We start from the raw sequence: 1,622 nt of genomic DNA, 5'->3' as shown, positions 1-1,622 counted from the left end.
CGGCGCGGGCGGGAGGAGACGAGCGCCGCCCCCTGGTGGTCGCGACCGCGCGACGTTACTGGCGGCTAGTTAAATCGGTCATTAGCCGCTCGTCCTGCCGTTCGCTTGTTTCGCGGCGATCTCCCGTTCGCGACTGCGCGCGAACGAGAATTCATTATTTCAAGATTGAGGATAGAGGCCAGCACCAGTACCTCTAGATCAAACGCGGGGCAGCAGGCGTCGACTTTTACTGGCTTAACGTCGTCTGTACACGCGAACCGTCTACGACCTTCCCCCCCCCTCCCTCCGATAGCAAACGCGCGTGCTGTGGCTTCCTCATGTTCCTCTCCTTTCGCACGAAGAAATACGCGGATATTGAGATCCGTATGTAGAGAGAGAGAGGGTGACTTCCTCGATTCGGGGGAAGCAATAGGAGAACTAACTAGCGTGCGAGCGAGCGGCGGCTACGATGTCGCGTCATCGGTTTCTCTCCGGCTGCCGCGGCGCGCTCTACTGGCTTCAGAATAATCGCGGGGGGACGCGGACGCCTCGTCTCCTGCGTCTCGCATCTTCCCGCGTCGCGTCTCGTGTGCCTCACTCGCGAGTCTCGAGTCGTGCGGTGGCGGTGGCGGAGACGCGAGGTTACTGTCTCGCGTCGCCGGTTTCTCTCCGGCTGCCGCGGCGCGCTCTACTGGCTTCAGAATAATCGCGGGGGAACGCGGATGCCTCGTCTCGCGTCTTCCCCGTCATGTCTCACGCGTCTCACTCGCGAGTCGCGCGTCTCGGGCGGCGGGTGCCGACCAAGGAGAGGAGAGACGAGACGCTGGGGGCGGTGGCTTCGCGTTGCCACGGCGACGGCGTTGGCCCTCTCTCTCTCCGCATCCGTCTCCAGACCAGCTGCATGTAGAAGGAGCGGAGTCGCGCGTCCAGCCACGCAGAGATAGGTGCGGGTCGTGACCTCTAGTTGCGGGGTCGTGACCTCTAGCTGCAGGTCGTGACCTCTAGCTGCAGGTCGTGACCTCTAGCTGCAGGTCGTGACCTCTAGCTGCGCGTTCATGAGGTCTTGCCACGACTCCGCAACTTCTGACCTCTAGACACTAGTCCGCTCCCGGCCCGCCGGCCGCAGGTGTCGGCGAGCGACACGTGGCGCCCCCGCGCGCTCCGCCGGCGCCCCCTCACTGCAGATACTCGACGTAGTTCTCCGGTACGAGTCCCGTCTTGCCGTTGAGTGTTCCCTCGAGCCAGCCGGGCTCACGCGACGCCCGCACTGCAACATGACAATACGGAGAACCATCTCACAGTCAGTCAGAGCAGGAGAGAGAGAGAGGGAGAGAGAGAGAAGAGAGAGAGAGCGAGAGGGGAGAGGGGGAGAGAGAGAGAGAGGGAGAGAGCCAGCCGGGCTCACGCGACGCCCGCACTGCAACATGACAATACGGAGAACCATCTCACAGTCAGTCAGAGCAGGAGAGAGAGAGAGGGAGAGAGAGAGAAGAGAGAGAGAGCGAGAGGGGAGAGGGGGAGAGAGAGAGAGAGGGAGAGAGCCAGCCGGGCTCACGCGACGCCCGCACTGCAACATGACAATACGGAGAACCATCTCACAGTCAGTCAGAGCAGGAGAGAGAGAGGGAGAGGGGGAGAGAGAG

At 62.6% G+C, this 1,622-nt stretch overlaps 1 protein-coding gene across 2 annotated transcripts in view; it reads right to left on the bottom strand.

The window, feature by feature from the left end:
* Positions 1–6: 6 nt before the first annotated feature.
* LOC106817608 (rho GTPase-activating protein 26-like) overlaps positions 7–1,622 on the bottom strand; it is a 17,338-nt gene continuing 15,722 nt past the window's right edge. For both annotated transcript variants that reach the window (XM_014822287.1, XM_014822288.1), the window contains one exon: positions 7–1,246. In XM_014822287.1, coding sequence (XP_014677773.1) covers positions 1,155–1,246 — 92 coding nt within the window. In that variant the 3' untranslated portion in view covers positions 7–1,154. The remainder of the gene's footprint in view (positions 1,247–1,622) is intronic.

Source organism: Priapulus caudatus, unplaced genomic scaffold (assembly GCF_000485595.1).
Source record: "Priapulus caudatus unplaced genomic scaffold, Priapulus_caudatus-5.0.1 Scaffold1791, whole genome shotgun sequence".
Classification (NCBI taxonomy): Eukaryota; Metazoa; Priapulida; class Priapulimorpha; order Priapulimorphida; family Priapulidae; genus Priapulus; species Priapulus caudatus.
Note: the sequence above shows the minus strand (reverse complement) of the source record. Positions and strands in the feature narration are given on the sequence as shown.